At 41.1% G+C, this 23,348-nt stretch overlaps 1 protein-coding gene across 1 annotated transcript in view; it reads right to left on the minus strand.

Annotated features, from left to right (window-relative positions):
• Positions 1-20,146: 20,146 nt before the first annotated feature.
• Positions 20,147-23,348, minus strand: part of ATG7 (autophagy related 7) — a 98,160-nt gene continuing 94,958 nt past the window's right edge. The window contains exon 18 of the mRNA XM_056866520.1: positions 20,147-20,409. Coding sequence (XP_056722498.1) covers positions 20,377-20,409 — 33 coding nt within the window. The 3' untranslated portion in view covers positions 20,147-20,376. The remainder of the gene's footprint in view (positions 20,410-23,348) is intronic.

Below are 23,348 nucleotides of genomic sequence, written 5' to 3' on the forward strand. Positions count from 1 at the left end.
GAACAAATTCTATGATGTAGCACTCTTTTTTTTCCTGCCTCAATTACCAAAGAAACCTCTCATGCAAGTCTGCTGCCCCCCTTTTTTTATAACACATGCAGAAGCAAGTTAATGGGCAAAAAAAAAGCCATTCTGTACAGTTGGTTGACCCAAATACTGTGTGCTTTGATTAGCTTCTTGAGACTAGAAATTTGTCTGGTTTTTTTTGCTTCCATTGCTTTCTTCTCTCTTTGTGAAGTAACTTTGTATGTATATACTTGAAAAGAACTGTCGTGTATGATTTGCACTATTGGAGGAAGTCTAAAGTTGCGTAGCAACTTCACGCACGATGCTTATATTCTGAGGGCAAACTGCTTGGGGAAAAAAAGTCTAAGGGTGACATTTCTGTCTCTTTAAAGCAAGAAAGCAAAATTGCTTAGGAAGGGGAAGTCTCATACAGGTTATAGGTCTTTCTCTCTTTAGCTGTCAGGTGCTTAGTGCTTGCAACTGGACTGCATAATTGACCGATCGTGGGCATTTAAATTTTTTCTTAACACTGCAGTTTGTTAGAATAGAGCTGAAGTCCGAGGGTTCAATAGTGCTTAAAGATGCATGTTTATGGAAAAAAAATAGCTGGTATCTATTAATGTATAGACAGTAAAAAAAACATAATACTTATTAGCCTTTGAGAACTAGTTTATTTTATTATTATTTTTCAGTAACAGCCCTAGGTAGACGTACTGCTGGTACAGTTGTACTCTGATATTTGTATCTGATATTCATCTTTAGTAGCAGCCAGCAGACATGGGCAGCCTCATGTTGGCCACATAAGAAGCAGTTTTTAATACCATAGTGAATGTTGTGAAGCACAGGATGTTTTTGCTCCACTCACTACTCCGTCTGCAGCATCATCTGTTTAACAAAAAATTTGCTTACTAAAAAGTTTAGAAATGTGTAAGCCAATTAGTTGCAAAAAGCTATCTTTTCAAATATCTTGGCTAACCGACAGATTGTGAAATAACAATCTTTAGTTAATTGAGGCTGCTTTTAAATCTAGGCCAATGCACCATACATTCCTCCATTTAAAAAAACCTTTTATACAGATGTTATTTGCATTTATTTCATTTTTTGTATTAATAGCCAGTAACTAGGTAAATAGAGGCAGGCATAACGAACAGATCTGTGTTAGTCGCAATGAGCTCTCAGCTTGGTTAAAGGCAGCAACTTGCCCCTTCTTTTCCTCCTCCCACACATTCCATCATCCCCTAGTAAAGTTACATCTTGTGGGTTTTTAGTATACTGGGTTACCTGAAAAGACTGGCTCCATTTTTGAGAGAGATAGAGAGGTTAGGATGCGATGTATTCTGGACAATGTTACATTGTTGGGTCCATAACTGGCTTTTACATTTTTCCCCAATGTTAAAGCTATTAATAAGAAAGACATAGGGTAAGAGACCAGAACATGACCTGTTTTTTTTATTATTATTTTTGTTTTCTCTTGAGTGTGGCTGCCTAATTTTAGAAGCAAGAAAAGGCCAACAGAAGCTCCTCCCTCATCATCCTGGGTAGTCAATGACCATCTGCTTTGGCATTCATTACCCATGTCCCTGTAAGAAAATTTCAGAAAAAAACAACACTTTTTTTATATAGGTGACTTTAAGACCATCATTACGCTGTGCGTAAAGAATGTACAGAGAAATTTGTAGGTATTTTTTGAGGAACAATTAATTTGTTAATGATATGTAGCTATTTAATTTTTCCCTTTCCTTTATTGTAATCATTTTTTTTTTTTTTGTCTGGAGAAAAAAAGTTGATCTTTTTTTGTTTGTAGATGTGTCTGTAATACAGTAAAAGTGCAGGAACACAGTTATTCTATGAGAACACTGCATTAGCAATTAATAGCCACTAGTGTGTTATTGCTACAGGCTACTGAGCGGTCTAACAGGAAAGTACTAATGACTGTAGATGGGCTCTGTGAGAATATGTAACTCCTCTGACATCTCTTTGAAGCACAATAGAACAATGTCAGGTTTACTTATCTGGGATAGGTAAATGCAGTTGTAGTGGGCAGAGATCGGCATCCATCCACACAACACTCAGAAATTATTTGTACTGATTTTGATGGAACCTATGTTAAAGTAAAGGTGCTTAGGGTTAAAGGTTTGATGTGAGGTGTTCCATGTTTAATCACTGGGGAGGGGGATAATTTCCATGGAAATCATTATTTTGTGAAAGCCAAACGGGGTTTGGGGTGGGTAGGAGGAGGATATCACCCTCACTGTTACATGATGTTTTATCACAGAGCCACAGTGTCTACAGTTCAGCTTGAACAATGCTCTCCATGTTTGTAAATCTGTAATATATCATTCTTTTATGGCCTCGTTTCACCTAGAGATTTTTAAAAAAGGTTTGGCAGGCCATCTTTTTTTGTACTTAAAGTAGCCTTAATGAACAATAAAGTGCTCTTAAAATCTCAGATGTGAGTATATGTGTGTCTTAATTTTAATTAATGCATTTTTTAAAACTTGCATTTCACAAAGCAAGATATTTGCGAAAGATGTACGCACAATACATCAACTGCCGCAGCGCTGGTCCCCATGTTTCTACAACACCCTAATAAATGCCAGAGTGTCTTGAGTAGAAATGTTGTTGTTTCTTCCACAGGCAAAGTTTTCAGAGTAAAGCATACTCCCAGTATCAGGCTTTGTGCTATAGTTGCTATCCTTGTTTTAACAGAGAGAACAGCTCCATTGTGCAATTGTTCAGTGTAATTTTTTTTAAAAATCATTGTACCTTTATTCTCATGCAACAAAGCAGCTTCTCTGCAATTCCAGTAAAAGAAGCCCAATTAGTGGTGGTGGGCACAGTTAATCAATCTTATCTGTAAACTTTGGCTACACAGCTCACGTTTCTACTGGAGGCAAGGGGGTGGGAAGAGGTAAAGAAAACCTTGCTCTGTGCACTGCCAGTCTGATCTTACTGGATAATTAATAATACCATTGAACAGCTCAGCCAACATTGAGTTCTTTTTCCAGCTATGCGAAGACCTATTCATGTAAGTGCACCCTGTACTATGTGATATCACTTATTTGTCCCTGGGGCACCTCTAGAACTGCCATAACAATCACACTGGATATGTATATGTGGAACACTGGCTCACATAACACTTTTCTACATGCTGTCCCTAACCAAGTAGTAGTCCTTAGAGTCCAAATGCAGGAAAAAATAACACTACATGTACTTCAGCCGCCAAGTATGTATAAATGACCCATGAGAGAAATTGTTTCTGATAAAATTAATAGCCCAAGAACACTGTAAATCTTGACACCACATCACACTTTACAGCTACCTCACTACTGCCCCAAACCACATGTATTTTGCTGATGATTTCATAAAAGCAAGAACATCTGTTATATGATATTACTCGTAAGTAATTCAAAAATATCAACTGTACATACTTCGTGGACTATCAGCATCTCCCATCTTGAAACTAGTCATTTTAGATGTTTACAGTAAGCATGTTTGTCTCAAAGTAAACTCATCCTAAGTCTCTCCCTAACTTCCAGCTTCCAATAGCTGCTCCCTAGCATTCTCAGGGCCAATAAGAAGAGTACATTTTTATACCCTGCTTTTCTCTACCTTAAGGAGTCTCAAAGTGGCTTGCAATGGAATCCCATCCTCTCCCCACAACAGTCACCTTGTGAGGTAGGTGGGGCTGAGAAAGTTCTGAGAGAACTATGACTGGCCCAATGTCACCCAGCAGGCTTCATGCGGAGGAGTGGGGAAACCAACCCGTTCACCAGATTAGAGTGTGCTGTTCTTAACCACTATAGAAGAAGAGTTGGTTTTTATATGCCGACTTTCTCTACCAGTTAAGGAAGAATCAAACCGGCTTACAATCATCTTCCCTTCCCCACAACAGATTCCCTATGAGGTAGGTAGAGCTGAGAGAGCTCTAAGAGAACTGTGACTAGCCCAAGTGGCCCAACTAGCTCAACTGTGACTAGCCCAATGCTTCATGTGGAGGAGTGGGGAAACCAACATGGTTCACCAGATTAGTGTCCGCTGCTCATGTGGAGGAGTGGGTAATCAAACCCGGTTCTCCAGATTAGAGTCCACTGCTCTTAACCACTGCACCACGCTGGCTATACCATGCTGGCTTGGAATAGCTCTCAGTTTCTTCTCTTTTTGCTATTATATATTTCATCCTGCAGTCTACTTTATGCATATATTTCTTTAAAAAACAACTAGTAAGCCCATGACGGGGAATGTGCAGTTTCAGAAAGATATTTGTAAATGATGTACACTGAATACATTTACCACTGCAACACTTGTTCCCATGCTGTTTCTATAAAAACCCTCATGAAGTGTCGTCTTAATAAATAGAAATAATTGCATTTTTCCACAGGCAAAGTTTAGGAGAAACCAGTGTCTTGGTACTCCCAGGACCAGCCCAGCACCAGGCTTTCAACTGAGCTTACTACAAGGCGTCCATGCAAACACCACTCTTGATGAAATGGCAGCATTCTCACTTTTGGTTGGCAGTGAATATAGTAAATGGAAGTGTACCCTCAGTGCCAATCTTATACTGGCACTCAATGGCTTACAGAGAACAGAATGCTGCTAAAGCACTTTCAACTCTTGAAAAACCACACAGACGGGTGGCAATGATTGATGATCACAATTCATCTAGGTGTCTCATCTCCCTAACAGCCTGCACCAAGCATTTGTTTCAAGGAGGCTAATACTGTATCAGGTGTGATTCTGACTTCTCTGCTCCAAGCCAACCTTCCAAGAAGTTTTATTTCTAAGAATCAAAGTGACCAAAAAAAACTTGGCTGTTGCCCTTGTTGGATCAGACAATACTCAGTCTGAGTTGCATGCAAATATAACAATAAAAGTTTTCAGGATGAGCCTCACAATCATTCTCTCAGATGTGGCTTGGTAGTTAAAGATTTACTTTTTTAATATTAAATCACAGCTGATTTTACAGCAACCCGAAGGGGGTTTTCAAGGCAAGGGACATTCAGAGGTGATTTACCATTGCCTGGCTCCATGTCCCGACCCTGGTATTCATTGGAGGTCTCCCATCCAAATACTAGCCAGGGCTGACCCTGCATAGCTTCTGAGATCTGACTAGATCAGGCTAGCCTTGGGAAGACTTACCTAGCCAACCATAATTTTTTGTTACGCAATTAAGATGCAACAAACTATCATTGGTTGAGAATGCAAAAGTCATCAGTTTTATAGCCATAGATGAGCCTACCCTTCCTCTAAGGGGCTTGGGGTAGCATACGTTGTTCTCCCTGCCTCCATTTTATCCTTATGAAGTCCATGCAAACAAGGTTAGGCAGAAAGTGACCTGCAATCACCAAATGCATGTCATGGCTGAGTGGGGCTTTGAACTCAAGTCTTCTCCTGGCCTTTACCAACCTACCACACTTGTTCGCTAGAGCCTGAGGACTTCCATGGCTTACTTCTATAAGACAAAACTTAGTTTATTATAGCTCTGTCAGTTTAGAACTAGCCATTGTGAGACAGCCCCTCCAAGAAGGAGTTGGGAAAAGGGAAAGACTCTACTGCTATACGGGTAAGCTTAGCTTAGGATCATGTTTGACAACTAGGAAACCACAGACTCAAGCTAGCTGAATATCCATCCTTTCTTCGGGTTTTCTCTAGGCTTAGTTCTCTTAAACAGCACAAGACATCACAAAGTTGTTTCTGGATTGCACTAAAGACAACAAAGATGAGGGCTCATACTGCTGAGTGGTTTCCATACCAAGAAGTTCCCAGGAAAATAAAAAGCAACCCACTCATCCACCAAAGGATCCAACCCACTATATTTAAAGGCTACAGTAATTTATATGTACTCAGTTCAGAAGTATCCAATCAACTAATGGAACATCATGATTTCTCCCCCTTAATTTGAAAGGCTGCTTTCCTCACACTTTTGTGACTCTTTTCTTCCCTATCTTTACTCAGCAGGAAACTTGTATTTCTCTCCCCCACTCCGATTAGCCCACTAATACAATTAGTTGCTTACCTAAGACTGTAGGACCTTTACTTGCTTAAATCCTGACTGTTCCTGCCTATACTTTTGAGTGGTTAATTGTCTAACCCTAAAATTTGCTATATGCAAGTATATAAATATTTAGAATGATGTATAACAGCTCCACCACTGCATGTCTCAAAGGAAGATGTCTCAGTGTAATTTAATTTTGCGTAACTGAGTCACCAGTGCTGGGAAGGATTAGTTACTTTTGCAGTTCAGCCTTTCAACCTTTTTATGACAATCAAAAGGCCAATTCATAACACAATACACTAATAGTATTTCATAATTTGCTAACTGCTATATCATTTCACCCGAGTATTTATATCCAGCTGACAGACTTCTCTGTTTGCTGCAAGTGGCGTGGGAGGCATCCAAACTGACATTCTCGTGCTCATATACAACAGAGGTAGAAAAATACCATTTCTCCTACAATAGGCTACTTTTAATTTATGACAAAGCTATCAGTCAGTTCAAGCAAGAGTACACTCTATTCCATTGACACAAAACTATTTAAGCTTCTCTCATGTGACGAGTGACTGGCCTTACTGTCCATTGTTGGTCTGCCACTTCCGATGTCACATTGGTTTTGTTAGAAAGTAGCTATAATAACAAGGCACGTCATCTCATTTTTTCCATGCATTTTCTCTTGAAGTTATTTTCATGTATTCATACTTAAATATTCTTCTTCTCTAATTTCACAGAAGCCTTCTCTATGAATGTCCCCGTCATGCAATTAATGTCTTTTGCATCATGACATCAACCATCCAGCATGGAAATGGAGCCATTTAAGACTGCTGTTCTCAAATCTGATCAGCCAGAGGACCGCCCACTCCATTTTGATTTAACGTGTTCCACTGACCCCTACCACATACCAGGATAGCCCCTTTCAAAAGGTGCTCCACAAGCTGCATATATCATGTGGCCTCTAGCCTCTTGTGACCTAGAAAAAATGTAGTGAGAACCACATTAGCTACACCAGTGGTATTCACTCAGCAGCTTATGGAGAGCTACATTCGCAATTATCACCCACCAAAAGAGCCACATGACTACTGTATGTCCTATGTGCCATCCTCCAAGCACCTTTTTTTTTTTGCTGCCAAGTCACAGCTGACTTATGGTGACCCTGTAGGGTTTTCAAGGCAAGAAACGCAAGAAACATTCAAAGGTAATTTGCAGTTGCCTGCCTCCATGTCATGCAGGTCTCCCATCCAAATACTTGCCAGGGTCAAGGCTGAGAGTGTATGACTGGCCCAGGTCACCCACCAAGCTTCCATGGCAGAGTGGAGATTCGAACCTGGGTTTCCAAGATCCTCGCCCGACACCATAACCACTACACCACGCTGGCTCTCTTCTACAAACATACACATACAAAAGGTATAACTATTAATATTTAAATACATCATCACACCCTTTTTAATTAACAGAGGACCTCTGCACATGTAAGATGGACTATCCCCACCATTATTGAACCTTGGCCAGCCCCAGTGTATCTGGAATGAGGGGAAGGGCTTCCCACTCTGTCATCAGCATGAAGTACAGCAGCTTACGCAACAGAGTCAGATTGCTAAGGTGCCCAGCAGAGATCAAGCTGGCTGTAGATAAAGGGGAGTAAAATCAACCCCACCGCCCCACTGAGGCCAGTTTGCTCTTTGCCCGGCCAATTCCAGGAGAGTTGAAGGGGGCAGTACCTGGAGAAGGTGGAGTTTCAGGAGATGTGATGTCACATCTTCCATGACGCTCAAGAATATCCCCAGTCTCTATGGTCTTTACTGCAGACATTGGGGAAATTCCCATAGCATCTCCATTGATGCGATTACCCGCCCCCTTTCCACTCCCACTCCTCAATTAATCAAGTGACTAATATTGCCTGCTGTCACCAGGCAATGGCAAGCCTAGCTAAAGGGAAAGATTTTGGAATGTAAAGAATAATTCAGTTGCTTGGTAGAGAGGGACCTGCTCTTCCAAGCACAGGGAACAATATGGAAAGAGACACAGATAGCAGTGAGAAGAAGCAGGCTCAGGCCTCAATGGCAATGATTGACAAGAGCAGAAAACAGGTTTAGCCCCATCCTTGGGCACCTTTAGTTTCACCCATAAAAGAAAATGGGGGCCAAAGCACCACACTGGGAGACACCACTGCAATGAACCAAATTTTGTCCTCTAGCTCTGTCACTGGGTGGACCAGGACCCATTAACAAGGGTCTCGTGAGGTCACACACAGTCACAGGCATTTTGCTAATATTGATGGCTTTGGTGAATTCCGATCACATCTGACATTTTTAAGCATCTAGGGTAGTGTTTTTTTTGCCATCAAGTCACAGCCGACTTATGGCAACCCCATGGGCTTTTCAAAACAAGAGACATTCAGAGGTGATTTGCCATTGCCTGCCTCTGCATTGCAACCCTGGACTTCCTTTGTGGTCCCCCATCCAAATACTAACCAGGGCTTACCCTGCTTAGCTTCTGAGATTTGAAGAGAACAGGCTAGCCTGGGTTATCCAGGTCAGAGCAAGCATCTAGTTATTTAGGGCTATTTCCCATCATAGTAGTAAGATTGGCAACTGCTATCATTCCATAAAGCAGCTAAATTCAGCGACAGCTCTTGGCACCAGTGCTGGAACTTCAGTAACAAGCCACAGAGACAAACTGCCTTTGTACACAGTATTGTATCACAGGATGGTGTTTGTTCCCCTCCTTCCCTGCCCACCCCGCTCCCCCTCATGAGCCAGTAGTTAAGTCTTTTGAACACAATCACAATGGGAGCTTATTATACTCCCAGTCAGCAAAAAAACAGTCAAGACTAAAGTTTTCAATGGATTCTCTCTCTCCAAATACGAGCCGCACCGTTAATTTTGTTCTAAATTTTCAAACCATCCTATTTGCTTACAAAATGTTGATACTGTTAAAAGGGTATGTTCCAGACATAAACCTGAATAAAATGCTTGCAGTAGTCCACTTAAGATTTGTGTTCTGGAATGTATTTCATGTACTATTCCACATGAATGAAAAACAGGCACTCTGGCCTCCATGTGCCACTCCGATCAAGAACTCGTAACATATGAAGAGCTGCAGACACTTCACCTAATGACTCGAAAATGAAGTACCAAGACAGAAAGTCTATTTTTTCAGTAAGGATACATGGATCTCTTCTATTCTTAAAGGCCTTTCATTTCATTTCATTTTTTGAATGGGTGCCATCCATAAGTACCTATATTTTTATACATCTAATTCAATTACAAAAATACAAGTGGCTTGATGAAAAATAAACTGGCAGTCACCTCCTTTGTAAAATCCTTTTGCCTGCTAAGACACACAAATTTTTGCATGCTGCTAAGGCATTTCTAGATCTCTTCTCTACAACCTCAATCAGTTGCATGGCACCTCCAGTTTGACAAACAAGCCACAGTTCTTATAACTTTCATGTTCTTATTTCTTCTTCCACCATTTTGGAAGTCAACGCCTGATGGCTTTGTCAGATGATGATACTGTTATTACTGTTCTTGAGTCCCACTGAAGTCTGTGCTCACCAAACATGGATGTACTCAAGGAACATAACCCCGGGCACCAAAGTTAAGCTTTCCTATGTGGCCAGCTCTAGAAACTCAGTTGCTAATGGCCAGCAAATGCTGCTTGGTGAGCAAGCTGCTCTACTCTAGTCCATGCCAGTCATTCTTCTTTGCAGCCCTCATGCTCATCTATATATCTGGAAGCTTCATTTAACCATTCTTTTTCTTCTAATATTAGGGAAATGTATCTGAAAATCAGAATACTTTCTATCAATGAACAGGTTTTTACTTCTATTCCTATCTTGCTTTTTAAAAAAATAAACCACACGCACACACAAAATGACTAAACATAACTTTTTCAGGACTTGCTGAAATAATCACATCTGAAAAAGAGCTGCTGTACCTTGGGCCTGAATGTGAAAACTATCAAATCATGAGCCAAAGGTTAATCTTCAAAAAGGGTGAGTTGGCTTTGGAACTCCTATTGCTGTCCTATTAGGCATGTTTCCACTAGCTGGTCTTAATTTGCTTCTCCACGCCCACAGCTAGACCATACTGGTTTGATTTGGAAAGGAGAGCAATTCTAGCAGTCGGAAGCCTCCCTGGACTCAGATAGCATCAACCGGCATCTTATAGCAACAACCTGACAGTGCCAGCAGAGCGTAAACTGACATTCATTATGACAATTAACAGATGATGGAGAAAACGGGGAAAGAGGAGAAGAAAGTTTTCTGTTCAAGTTCGTACAAAGAAGGGGCGTGTCTGCACGGCAATTAAAAACCAGTTCTAATTTGGCGAGGCTGCCATCACTCCTGCCTTTGGGATTCTGGGCATTGTACTTCTGTAACAGAACTGGGCCTTTAACGTTCCCAGTTCAAAAATGTTAAAATTGACAGCACCTTTACAAAAATATGGAGAAAGAACACAAAAACCTTTTCTTAGTTTATAAGAAAACCTGATTAATAAGAAAGCCATCTTGAAATAAAATCACCTATAAATAACTACAGATTTTAACTAAAGGAAATGACACATGAAACAAAATGAACCAAAGAAAGTGGATTAGCGCTTGCTGTAGTTCACTTTTAAGGACATATGGGTAGTACTAAAGCCAGGCTAGGTTCAAGCTAGTGGTTTGTTGATAAAGCTAAGCTGGCCAGCCTTCACCCATGTAGCATCCACCATACTTCAAACTTCCAACAGTTAACTTAAATAAATTTTACTATGAAATGTCCTTTATTTATTGTGCCTCATTCTCCAAGGCACTCAGCACAACTTACATAAGATTCCCAGGCTGTTTCTCATCAGGGCAGTTTATAAGCCAGAATGCTTTAACTTTAGCTGTACAACTTGCCTTTATGTCCTAGAATTTATTCTATTTTATGGGGTTGAGATTTGTGGCATCTGGTTTGAGCTGCATCTGATCTGCCCACACCAGGTTAGACTTTAGCTCATTTCCAAAAATACATTTGTGGTTTGGATCAGCTACGTTCACAAACCATGCAAGGCAGTACTTGTACCACACTTCACTTTGAACTGCCAGATAAAACATCCTCATTCCCACTGCTTCAAATAGAAAGAGCAAACCTATCACTTCATATCCATCCTGCTGAAGAACTATATAGGGAATCCGTGGCTCCTTCATTCTTCACAGAACCCCAGATTCAGGGACTGGGTAGAAAAATGAGGGAGAATTTACTTGAAAGATGTGAGATCATGGTGGCATGCTTGGGGTATGTGCTTTCTACTTCACTGATCATTTTATGCCTCAGTGGCTAATTTAGGAAGGGAGTTACAAGAGAGAAATGCCACTTTAACTTAGTCAAAAGTGTTCTTGTTACAAGCTGAGTCTGTGTTGAAAAAACACACACAAAATGAAGTAAATATCAGGAAAGACACAGAGGGTTTGATAGCAGTTGTCTATTGAATGGCTGTCAGAAAATCCCCCTTGTTTGTTCTCTGATGCCCCTTGAGAAATCACTTGGAAGAAGCAAAGACAACCTTGATTTGACCACTGACAAAGAACGAAAACCTAAGCAATTTCCACCACCACCCCTCCAAAAAAACCAAAACCCAGTGGGAGTATGAGACAGTGAAATTGTCCTACAAATATAATCAATAATGGAAGTGAAGAAATGGTTTATATGCAGACCCCAGTACTACTATGAAAATATCACAATGCTACATTTTTGGTACGTATATAGATAGTAACCAATAGTAACGTATACAGATAGTAACTTTCTAAGGATCAGTTTTATATGATAAGAAAGTAAGGAAAATGCCCTGAATGCTATTAAAGTTTTTTTCGTGTGTATGTGAGGAGTGTTTCACATTGCAACAGTAAATGTATTACAACAGAAGTCTGTGTGAAGTTAAGGGAGTAAGCTGGAAAGCCCCACTTCACATCTCTCACGAGCCATGAATTGATCAGGAAGCCACTATCTACCAGCCTCCCTCCAACTCCTGGAGAGACCCTGGAGAGCCGCTGCCGGTCTGAGTAGACAATACAGACTTTGATGGACCAAGGGTCTGATTCAGTGTAAGGCAGCTTCATGTGTTCATGTGTTCCACCAGTAAGATGGAGATAATAACAGTGCAATCCTAAGGGGGGGGTAGTTGCGAGGTGCCCAGGGACAGCGCATCTGCCCTGCCTCCTGAGTGGCTTGCTGGTCTAGAGCAGCAAGCCAAAAATGCACTTTCCCCCAACCCCATGAAACTGCACCATGCAGTTTCACGGGGCTACACCACTTTTGTGCATGTGCAAGTTCGCGTTGGCAAAAGGGGAGGTTCCCAGGGCGACAGGGCTCAGGGAGCTGACTATAGTCATCCCTGCCCCCAGGAACGCCCCCTTTGGTGCTAGCATGAGCCCCTGCAATGGAGAGACGCTGTCACTGAGGTTGCACCAGAGCCTTACACAGCACTGCCGGGCTACACCCTGGTGCCAGTGTAAGTGGCCCTGAGCCGGTGTTTGTGCCCATTAGAATGGTGCAAGTGAGGTTAATGCCGGTGCAGGGTTCATGCTGACTCCTAAAGCCATTCGGATTGCACTGTACCTAGCTTACATTGTTGTTGTAAGGATTACAGTGATCATGTATGTGAAGTGTTTTGAACTCTCAAAAGCTGCTGTATCAATGCTAAGGGTGGTGATGATGTGAGAAGACAGCTATTTTAAAATTATTCTGTCATTACATGACACTTGTAATGACGGAATAACTAGCTAGCTTCTACAAGTTAATTTTTGCCCAGAATGACTCGTGCAACTTTACTAGCATTCATTTTCAGTAGATCTGAGTAATATTATTTGTGTACTGGTTCACCCTTTGTTCTTCATAAGTTATTTGGCTGTGAGATTGCCTTTGGGTTTGCCCAAAGCAGTAATGTCCACCTACTATGCGCCCATGTACTTCACATGCATTAAAAGCTAATTTAGATTAAGTGTTGAGTGTGTCAGAACTGACTCATCTGTTACAGCCTGAATCCATTGCCATGAGGCTAGCAATCCTGATGAACAAGGAAAAGAAAAAATGTTTTGCAAAAAGTTCTTATGATTCTGGAAAAGTCAATTAAAGCAAATTACTACAGGAGAAAGCAGTTTGAGCAATTGAGTTATTTTTTTTCCCTTCAGGAATGCTTAAGATGGTCATTGTGTGTGTGTAAAGTACCGTCAAGTCGCAGCCGACTTATGGGGACCCCTTTTGGGGGTTTTCATGGCAAGAGACTAACAGAGGTGGTTCATTAGTTCCCTATTTTTTCCTTAAAAGAAAGTCTGAGATGGAATAGTAAAGCAAAATGAAAAATATGTTTCTTGCAACAAGCAAGTCCAATTTTAAGGTTACCTGCCTCATGTTCTTCTGAATGGCAGTAGAGGCAATCACAGTGGCCCCAGTTTCTCCTAGCTGTCTATCCTCAGACACATTGTCTATTGGATCAATACACCTCTGGCTGCCTACATCTTACCAAATATACAATTTCCATGGTCAGCACCAACTCAAACAAATAAGTGCATAGGGATCTATAGATTAATGCCAACCACCACCAATGCTATGAGCAGAATTCATAGCTCCTCACAGTCATTCTTTCATATTCTGAATCTGATCCAGAAAAATAATTGATGCCAAGGACATTACTTCATGGATCACCTTTGCTGGACAGCAGACAACATTTCTTTCTTTCTTTTTCTTTCTTGCACAAATACAACTGGTATTGTGAGAGAACAACACAGCTGGCACTTGAAAAGGGAGAGTCCATACTCTGTGGCAAAAAAACAGGGTTGCACTTACTGGCAACTGGTGTTCAAGTGGTAACCAGTGCAGTCACACATGGATACCGTGCGTATACAGGCATGCTGAGAATGCAAAGGTCCTAAATACATGAAGTCCACCCTCCCCTATGCTGGCTTCCCATCTTTTTTCAGCATGAAAAGGGGGAAGGGGAGCACCTCTCCCTCAATTCCTCAAGGCTGCCACTAGAGAGAGTAGGCCAGATAATAGACAAAAAACAACAGAGCTCACATTAGAGCTGGAGGGAGGGATGTCTGACTGCACAAGTGACCACTCAATAAACACCACTTACCAGTAAGTGCAAGCCTGTTTTCATTATCATGGTCACGATGCAGTCCCACATGGGAGAATACTGACTTACCATGGTAAGAACGAAGGCAGGTATGGACTCTAGCTGAATTAAGGCTGTAGTACTGCCTTTCCAACTTGTGCTTCTTTTGCAGTGTGGATAGCCATGGAATAGTGCTTAGCAAAGGAATAGGAAGAAGACCAGATAGCTGCTCTGCAAACTGTGTTGATGGACAATTCACAATGAAAGGCTGAAGCTCACTTATGCTCTAGTGCAGGGGTCAGCAAACTCATTAGTCAAAAGAGCCAAAAATCAACAGTACAACGATTGAGATTTCTTTTGAGAGCCAAATTTCTTAAACTATATAGGTAGGTACACTGTTTATTAACTTAATAAACTAATTAAAGTTTTAAGACTTAATTAAACTATAGGTACGCTGAATAAAACTTGATATCATACTTAATAGTGATCTTATTTATTGATAAAAATTAAATTGTAAGTCCCTGCCATTTCCCCCTCCCCATCTGGGGTCCTGGTCTGGAGTCCTGGTGTACTGCCATAAAAGCCTATTGGGAGACTTGGCCTCCGGCTGAGTCCCATTGGGAAGCCAGGTCTACCCATTGGCTTTCTTGGCAGTAGACCTGGCCTCTGGAGGCCCATAGAAGCCAACTGGTAGACCTGGCCTCTGAAGGGGGACTTTTTCCCCTCCTCGGAGTCCAGGTCTACCGCCAAGAAAGCCAGTGGATAGACATGGCCTCCCAATGGGACTCAGCCGGAGGCCAGGTCTACCAAAGGAAGCCCGCCCCGCCAAACAGCTGATAGGCGGGCGGGGGGCAGGAACCGCCGAGCCGCCCACCCAGCAATCACGCGGCTAGAGGGGAGGGGAGGCTTTAGCCTCCCAACCATTGAGGGAAAGGGAAAGGGGGACTTGGCCATTCTCCACGGCGGATGGGGGGGGAGAGACAGCGCGCCCGCTCGCCTGCTCTCTCTCTCTCTCTCTCTCAGGTGCGCCAGCTCCGCAGCCCAGCTGCCAGCGCGATCGGGCGCGAGAGCAGAGGCTCCAAACCAAGTTCGGAGAGCCGCACTCAACGGGCCAAAGAGCCGCATGCGGCTCGGGAGCCGCAGTTTGCAGACCCCTGCTCTTGTGGAGACTGAGTGCACAGAGATCTATAAGGGACAGTCAACACGGCCAAAGTTGTCTTTGTTCACCCAGAAGAACAGGGATGGGATAATTGCCTGGGGATACTGAGCCTCTTGGACTGTCAGTGTGAAAGGGGACTAAACTGACAGATACCTCAGAGCTGGAGAGGTCATGTGTAACTTTGCATAAGGGACCACAACAGTGGTGGAGGCTAAGAGACCTAGCAATCTTTTAATGAGTAAGGCTAGTTGTAATCTGACACACCAAATGGCTTATTGTACTCCCAGTCAGCAAAAAACAACAACAGTCAAGTCTGAAGATTTCAATGGATTCTTTCTCTCCAAACACAATTCACACCGTTTATTTTGTTCTAAGTTTTTAAATATCCTGTTTGCTTGCAAAATGCACCAATCCTCTCCTGAGGGGGAAAGTCTTTGGGCTGGGAGGAGTCTAAACCTGGGCCTATGAAGTAGATTCTCTGAATTGGTATTAGTCTGGATTTTTCAAAGTTGAGTTGGAATTGAAGCCCTTTGAGAGTGCAAAGAATAAGTTGGGAAAGTGAACAGCGTGTCTTACGAACTAGCTATTGTAAGCCAGTTGTTGAGTTAAGGAAAAATGTTGCATCCCAATGGTCTTAGATGAGCTACAACTACAGCCATAATTTTTGCAAAGACCCTGGGGGCCATATCGAGGCCAAAGGGTAGAACTACAAATTGGAAAGAGTTAGGACTGCATTTGAAGCAGAGGTATTTTCTGAACTTCTAGGGTCATGAACCAGATGTCAGAGTGCAAAAGAGGAAGCACACCTGATAGAGAAATCATTGTGAACTTTTTTTATTAGAAGAAATATATTTAAATTTCTGAAGTCCAAGATAGCCCTCCCCCTTTTCCACTAGGAAGTCCAGGTACGCCATGTTCTTCCCTGAGCAGTAAGCAGAGGACATGGGCTACAAGACCTTTGAGATGCAGCCCATTTACTTTCTGAAGAGCGCTCTTTGACTTATTCTGAGCCATAAAGCATGGGCAGAAAGACACCCCCCCCCATTCTTTGGAGGACACCACAAGAGAAAAAAAGGGCAAATTCTCGAAGAGTCCGATGAAAAATGCACTGTAACTCCAACAGTACAGAGGCTTTGGAGCCAAAAGAGGGGGGAAGTACAGTGTTCGTGTTTTTAATTTTTTATCATAAAATGAAGAAAACACCTTTATACAAAAACAGACGTATCAGAAAACACAACCCCTTTCTGTGGTGACAAAAAGAGAACTGAGGAAGAGGAGCTCCCCCTTCCCCTTTTCATGCTGAAAAAAGGAGGGAAGCTGCCATGGGAGAAGGTGAACTTCACATGATTAGGAGCTTTTGCATCCTCCATGGCAGACCTGTGCACACACTGCACCCATGTAGGACAGCACAGTGACCATGGCGATGAACAGAGGTCTGGCATGTGGAAGGTCCCAGACTCAGTTCCTATCCTCTCCCCTATAAAAAGGCATCTGAGTAAGGCTGAGAACACACCTTTGAGAGTCACAGATAGTTTTAGGCTTGATAGACCACCAGGCAGACTAAGGTGGCTTCATCTGGGAAAAGGAATTAAGGCTACCTTGGACTCCAAGATGGGCAGGATTGATTTTTGGAGCTAATAATGCCAGCAATATATTTGGTCCCAATACAGAAGGCATACAAGTGGCAAAGTTATATTGCACTACTTTTACAAATTACCACATTCTCAAACCATTAAAGCAGCCCCAACTGAAGCTAGATATGACACCCTTTTATTTTCACTAGAGAGGTGCCCCAAGTATCATGACTATGATTGGTTTTCTAGAGGCTGTTCAGTTCAATTTTATTTCATGAGGCCAAAGGCCATTACAAAGAATCGACAATAAAAAGTAAAATACCAAAAAAACTGGATTAAGGCACTGTTAAAAGTTACATTTTAAAAACAGTTTAAAACTCATTTCATTAGAGAGAGAGAGAGAGAGAGAGAGAGAGAGAGAGAGAGAGAGAGAGGGAGGGAGGGAGGGAGGGAGGGAGGGAGGGAGGGAGGGGGTCCCATATGTGTCTATCAGATGAGTAACAGAAATGAGGACTTTGACCTGTGCAGACACTATTGTGGTCCGGATTTTCTTTGCAACTAGAGCAAAAAGGGCAATCTTGTGAATGTTTTCTAGAAGAATTTTGCCCTCTTTTTAATCTTGAGATGTCATGTCAGCAAAAATACCCGAGTTCAACCCACACCCATTCTATCTCCAAAACTCAACATTCAACTTCCCCCATTAGACAGCTACAACAGCAGATGAGAGGATGATTGCCAGAAGCCTGCTGTCTGCATATACAAGGCAGAGAGCAAAAATGCTTGGAAGTTCTTTTAATATATGTTTCATTCATTTGAATAAAAGCTTTCATTATGTCCCTCTCAATACGTGCTTTAAAACATTTTACAAAAAGAAAATTATTTTAGAAGCAAGCAAGCAACAGCGCCATTGTCAGGGAAGAGGAAAAAACAATAAAAGTTAAACAACAGAAGGTTTTCCAAATCACACTGGAGCCACTTCTGCACAACATGGACATCTGGGAAGCATATGTACAGGAAGCAAGCTCAGTCTTATACAACCCTAGGTTACTGGAATTACTAAGCAAGGAAACATCATATTACTCTGTGCTTAAATGTCATATATGGCTAAAGCTCAATGACAAAAAACATAGTTGACAAATTCAGTCTTGATAATTCAACTGTCAAGGTAGACACTCTTCCTGGGAAATACCAAGATGTTTGTGACCCTCAGCTAATCAAGGCTGTAGGACTTCAGAACAGAGTTTCCTGTTTCACTATCTACAAATGACGTCTATGATGGCAACTCAGAGTAAGCTGTAGAGTACTATTTTTCCCCAGTGTGACTTCTAGTCTGTCATCAGAGGAACTGAATTTCCTCAGAAAAGGAAGTCTGAAAGTCATTATGCAATTTATTTCATTAGTTTAAATTGCAAGATTTCTTTTGCATACAAATGAGATCTGGACGTTCCATTTCAGCTTTGGTGTCCACTACATGCTTATCATTCTGAAATCTATATTTATTTAATGACAGAGAATTTGGCACATTCGCCTCCTGAAGTATAGTTTTTGAGACAGGGTAAGTACTCTACAGTTACTTGGTAGCAAACATAAGATTAAATAAGCAAACTTTTCCATAATAGTAAGAAGAAAACAAAACAAGGACAGAGTTCACCAAGCACAGGAAGGTGGCCGTGGCAAGTGGTAGTGCAGCTGCTTGGCATGCAGAAGGTCCCAGGTTCATTCCTTGGCATCTCCAGTTAAAAGGATCAGATAGTAGATGATATGAAAGACCTCTGCCTGAGACCCTGGAGAGCTGCTGCCAGTCTGAGTAGACAATACTGACTTCGATGGACCAACAGTCTGATTTGGTATAAGGCAGGTTCACGCATACAATATGCAACATCAGTCATATGCCATGACCTGGCTAATCTGAGCTCCCTTTCAGGGTTTTGTACAATTCATACATGACTTGGGGAAGTGTTTTAATCTTGGTAGGCAGGCCTGAACATTTTGCTCAGCTTCTTATCATTTGGGTGATGAAGGGAGAGGTTGTGGGAATAGTGCTATTAAAATAATAAATAAATAAATAATAAAACATATTTCCTTACAACATGTACAAGTATCATATTTAAGATTTTAAAGGGTGAATCATCCTTTTGGTAATCCATAAAATTATTTAAGAAAACAGAATCTGGGCATTATTTGGCTGGTATCCAAAGGCCTGCATTAAATACATCCAGGGCTTGAATGTGCCCCCATAAACTTTTTTTACCACTGAGCAACAGAACCTCCCTGCCATATCCAAAACTACTGTTTAAATTGACCAAGTACTGAAAATAAATGCTTCCCATGTAGTATTAGGTGACAGGGGAGTATTTCTGTTTGCAATATCTATCCGATGTTCCTTAGGGAACATTGACCAAGCTGTGTTCTTTGGATCCGGATCCATGAAAATATTTTGTCTTATGATCAATGAATTATACATTTCCTATGTTGATCACAGACTTGCTTGCTTACAATTGTTCAGATTTCTGTTACCCATCAGCCTTAGAGCTGGGAAGCTTTCAGATGGGAACCAGTTTGCAAATACACATAGGAATAGAAGTCAAAAAGGGCAAGAGTCCAGTAGCACCTTAAAGACTAACAAAAATATTTTCTGGTAGGGTATGAGCTTTCGTGAGCCACAGCTCACTTCTTTAGTATCTGAAGAAGTGAGCTGTGGCTCACAAAAGCTCATACCCTACCAGAAAATATTTTTGTTAGTCTTTAAGGTGCTACTGGATTCTTGCCCTTTTTGACTACTGCAAACAGACTAACACGGCTACCCACTGTGAATTATAGGAATAGAAGGATGGTTGCTGCCAGCTAACTGATATGGTGTCTTGTCCTCCTTACTGCATGCACAGTATGAAACATATCAGTATCGAAATGAGGTCACATTCTATCCACATGACCCCAGACTGCATCACTGACTTCAGTAGAGGCCTAATTCCACCTCTATTCTTACAGGTCTAAAAATCTGAAAATAAATCTCTGCACAGCTGGCAAAACAATACAAAATCAATGTGGATTACAGAAGAGCTAAGCTATTTTGTTATCTCTTTGATGCTTTAAACATCCAGGCCTCTTAAATTTGTTTTTTGCCTCCAAAAACTGTGGCTAAATTCTGATCGTCCAACTCAGTAACAACTACACAACTGTCCTGACCTGGTGTTTCAAAGGCCCCAAATAGTTCAGAATGTACACTTACAAAGAAAATTCATACTGGAGAAAATAAGAACAACAACATTTACATAAGAGACATTTTAAATATAAGATATATTTGGAAACTGAAAAAAATACAAAGAATTTTAATTGTCACAGATAAGATGTATAAGCACATAATAAAAATAAGAGTTACACTCACAGTGGAACTGCTTAGTGAAACTGAGATACTGTCCCATCCTGATGACAGGTGTGAGTTAATGTATATTTCTGCAACAGTCAGAGTAAGTAAGCAATCATTAACTCATCAAATGACTGATAAAAAGACACCAATGCAACCTAAGGGCGGCTGTCATTCACTTCATTTGAGGATCTTCAGAGTGTTTCATCATCACTCATGTCCCAGATCTGTAATGAAAAAGAAGGAAAAATGCCATTCACTATCTCAGACCTACTTTGATAGCTTTTACACCCCTGATGGTTTAATGTTAATTGTAGAACACATTCTGCTCCTCCTGAATCAAGCAGCAGAAGAAGCTCAAAGGTGGTATTTCGAAGGAGGGGGGGAATTCCCCCCCATAAAACATTCCTTTCAAATGTTTACTGATACAGAACCAAACAAACAATTTAAACAAATAAACCTTTCAGTACCAACACACATATGACATTAGGAACATATTCACAACTCTGGAGAATGATATTACCTAAGCTTAAACAACAAGAAATTCAAAAGCAAAACAGTGATAAAAAGTCTAAAGGAAGTCTATTGGGAAAAGGCATTATTCCGAAGATGCAAGCCTAGCCAGTGCAAATGAGCGTGTGTTAAGTGCCGTCAAGTCGCTTCCAACTCATGGCAACCCTATGAGTCAATATCCTCCAAAACGTCCTATCCTTAACAGCCTTGTTCAGGTTTTGCAAATTGAGGGTCGTGGCTTCCTTTGTAGGGTCAATCCATCTCTTGTTGGGTCTTCCTCTTTTCCTGCTGCCTTCAACTTTTCCTAGTATGATTGTCTTTTCCAGTGACCAAAGTACAACAGCCTCAGTTTAGTCATTTTAGCTTCTAGGGTCAGTTCAGGCTTGATTGGATCTATAACCCACTGATTTGTTTTTTTGGCAGTCCACGGAATCCGTAACACTCTCCTCCAACACCACATTTCAAAGGAATCTACTTTTTTCCTATCAGCTTTCTTCATTGTCCAGCTTTCAAACCCATACATAGTAATAGGGAATAGGATGGCATGAATTAACTTGATCTTGGTTGCTAGTGCAAGTACAAGTGGCTAAATCAGGATCAAGGATGTGGAAATAAATGCAGACATTATCTGTAACTAGAACCTGATGAAAGAGGCCTCTTTTGGCTATGTTTAGTTTTACTATAAACTCTTTTTAACAGACACTGAATTTGAAACTCGTCCTCTGTTTTCCACGGTATGGCAAATACAACACAAAGGAGTATGGACTTGCCTGTTGTTATTTCAAGCAAGCACTTTGAGTCAAGATGTTAGACTCAAGACTCTACAAATTAGACATTTCTTATCTACAGCCCAGACATGTCAGGTAGGAACAGATTCCCCACAGGGTTTAGACAGCGTGAATTCATTTCTCTGCTGAGGAGGCTGAAAAGCTGACGGATTTCACACATCTTTGGTTTGGGCAGTGCTTTAGCAATTATGTTTGTTGGACTGGAAATTTTATTGGGGGGGGGAAGGAAATTTTGTCAATAGAGAGAACTACAGCTTGTTTCATCTGATCTTCCAGACACATGCCTGGGTGAAAGTGCCAAGTTGCCACCCTTTTCTTAGATGAAATTGTATTAGATGAAGACTGATCTCATGATAGACTTCATTCTACTTTACCCCACGGAACACACAGAGAGCTGGAAAAATTAAGCAAGTCAGAAGGGAACGGGAAGAGAAGATAATACATTCTTCATGCTTAATACTTTACTTCTAAGCTTTTCTATGCTGTAGACAGATACATGAATCGTGATCAGTCTGTATACAAGGCTATGCTCTCTGCAGTAATATAAGTACAGAAATATTATTACAGGATCTTAAAAACATTTAAAGAGGTAGAAGAGGCAGAGACTCTGTTGATAGTAATTTTGACCTCTCTATATTTTCGTATAACATTTGTGTACTACATCCATACCAAAATAAATTAACAAAGGGGCCTCTACTACTATCACTCACATTTGCTTCTCTCCAGCACACTAGAGCTAGGGGCATTACACATCTATAACATCTGGAACATATTCACCACTTTAACCACTTAATCCTTACATTTCCTACAAGAGCAAAGGGTTGACTGGACTTCAGCATTATTGATGCTTAATATGCCATTACATCACATTACTGTTACACCACTGCATGTATATCACCAGCATGAGTACTTACAATTGAGTGGATTTTAATGGCTTAAAATGTATGCCATTTTTAAGGAAAGCTGATTAAAATAATAGAAATCAATGACACATGAAATTTAGTAAATAATATACTCTGTAAACTAAAATTTACAGACATCTAATAATGTTTGTAACAAAAATAAGATTTTATCTTCCAAGGTTTTATACTAAATAATTTAAAACCAGTCACAAAGGAATTTCATAGTCATGTGCAACAAATTTACCTGGCTGATCCTGCAGCTTCATCAGAACACTATCAGCCTAATTGGTTCCATAATGATGCAAAACCAATGCTTGGAAAGATTTTAGTGAAATGAGCATGAAGTCATACAAGATTCTTTAAGGTTATATATATATTAATAATGCATTTCCTTCCACCAATGGTGAATTTATAATTCTGGCAGGAGACACCATTAACTTATCTTGAATGATTTTAACAGCCAGGATGGGCAAAGATCTAGATGATCTTCACAAACACAAGAATATAATCAAATCAGTCAGGAAGATCAATCTAAAACTATCCATGGATTCATGATGTGGGTGTTTCTGAAACCTCTGACAGACTTCTAAATCAGACCAGATTAGAGAACCTTTATCATCAAAGAATCTAGTAAAATCATCACAGCACTGAACCAAAGTATTGTCCATTGTACTTCATAAACCACCTTAAACAACTAAACTAGAAAAAAAGGAGTCCCTGGCTAGGAGGGAGAGGAAATCCATCCACTACAATATTAAGGCAGGGTCCTCTAATTACAGAGGGAATTTTCCTAGGCACCTTTGAGGCCAAGTAGCCTGACTGCCGGAATGCAGAGAACATTAACCAAGGCTCCTTTGACCCTCCAGAGCTCCTCACACACATGGCCATAAGCAATGACTCATAGGCTCTCAGGGTTTACCTCTACTATGGTGATTCAATCCCAAACCCAGTCACCTCCTGGCC

The sequence above is a fragment of the Euleptes europaea genome, chromosome 1 (assembly GCF_029931775.1).
Source record: "Euleptes europaea isolate rEulEur1 chromosome 1, rEulEur1.hap1, whole genome shotgun sequence".
Lineage (NCBI taxonomy): Eukaryota > Metazoa > Chordata > Lepidosauria > Squamata > Sphaerodactylidae > Euleptes > Euleptes europaea.